The sequence below is a fragment of the Phaethon lepturus genome, unplaced genomic scaffold (assembly GCF_000687285.1).
Source record: "Phaethon lepturus isolate BGI_N335 unplaced genomic scaffold, ASM68728v1 scaffold9452, whole genome shotgun sequence".
NCBI lineage: Eukaryota > Metazoa > Chordata > Aves > Phaethontiformes > Phaethontidae > Phaethon > Phaethon lepturus.
In genome coordinates, this window is record NW_010525509.1 from 1 (window position 1) to 348 (window position 348).

Genomic DNA, 348 nt, shown 5'->3' on the forward strand with positions numbered 1-348 from the left:
CGCCCCGGCCGCGAAGCCAAGCGAGGTAGCCAGGAGCCTAGCCAGCTCCCGAGGTGCCCAGGGGTTTCTAGCAGAGACCCGGCAGGTTAGAAACCACACGGTTGCGTGGTTGTGTGCCCTCGTGTTACCCCCAGCTTACCAAGACCCCATCTGCTTGCCGGTGTTTCTTTCATGTTTGGTGTTTTTTTTATTGGGTTTTGTTTTTGTTTTCTTCTCCATAGCTGACCCCTGAATTCACGCAGCGGCTGAATAACAAAATCAGGGAGCTGCTCCAGCAGATGGAGAGGGGCCTCAAGTCTGCCGACCCGCAGGACTGCACTACGTATACTGGCTGGGGGGGGAGGGGGG

The 348-nt window shown here is 57.2% G+C and overlaps 1 protein-coding gene across 1 annotated transcript in view; it reads left to right on the plus strand.

Annotated features, from left to right (window-relative positions):
• Positions 1-227: 227 nt before the first annotated feature.
• The window catches only part of LANCL1 (LanC lantibiotic synthetase component C-like 1 (bacterial)), a 17,102-nt gene continuing 16,981 nt past the window's right edge, over positions 228-348 (plus strand). Inside the window, exon 1 of the mRNA XM_010282770.1 lies at positions 228-335. Coding sequence (XP_010281072.1) covers positions 279-335 — 57 coding nt within the window. The 5' untranslated portion in view covers positions 228-278. The remainder of the gene's footprint in view (positions 336-348) is intronic.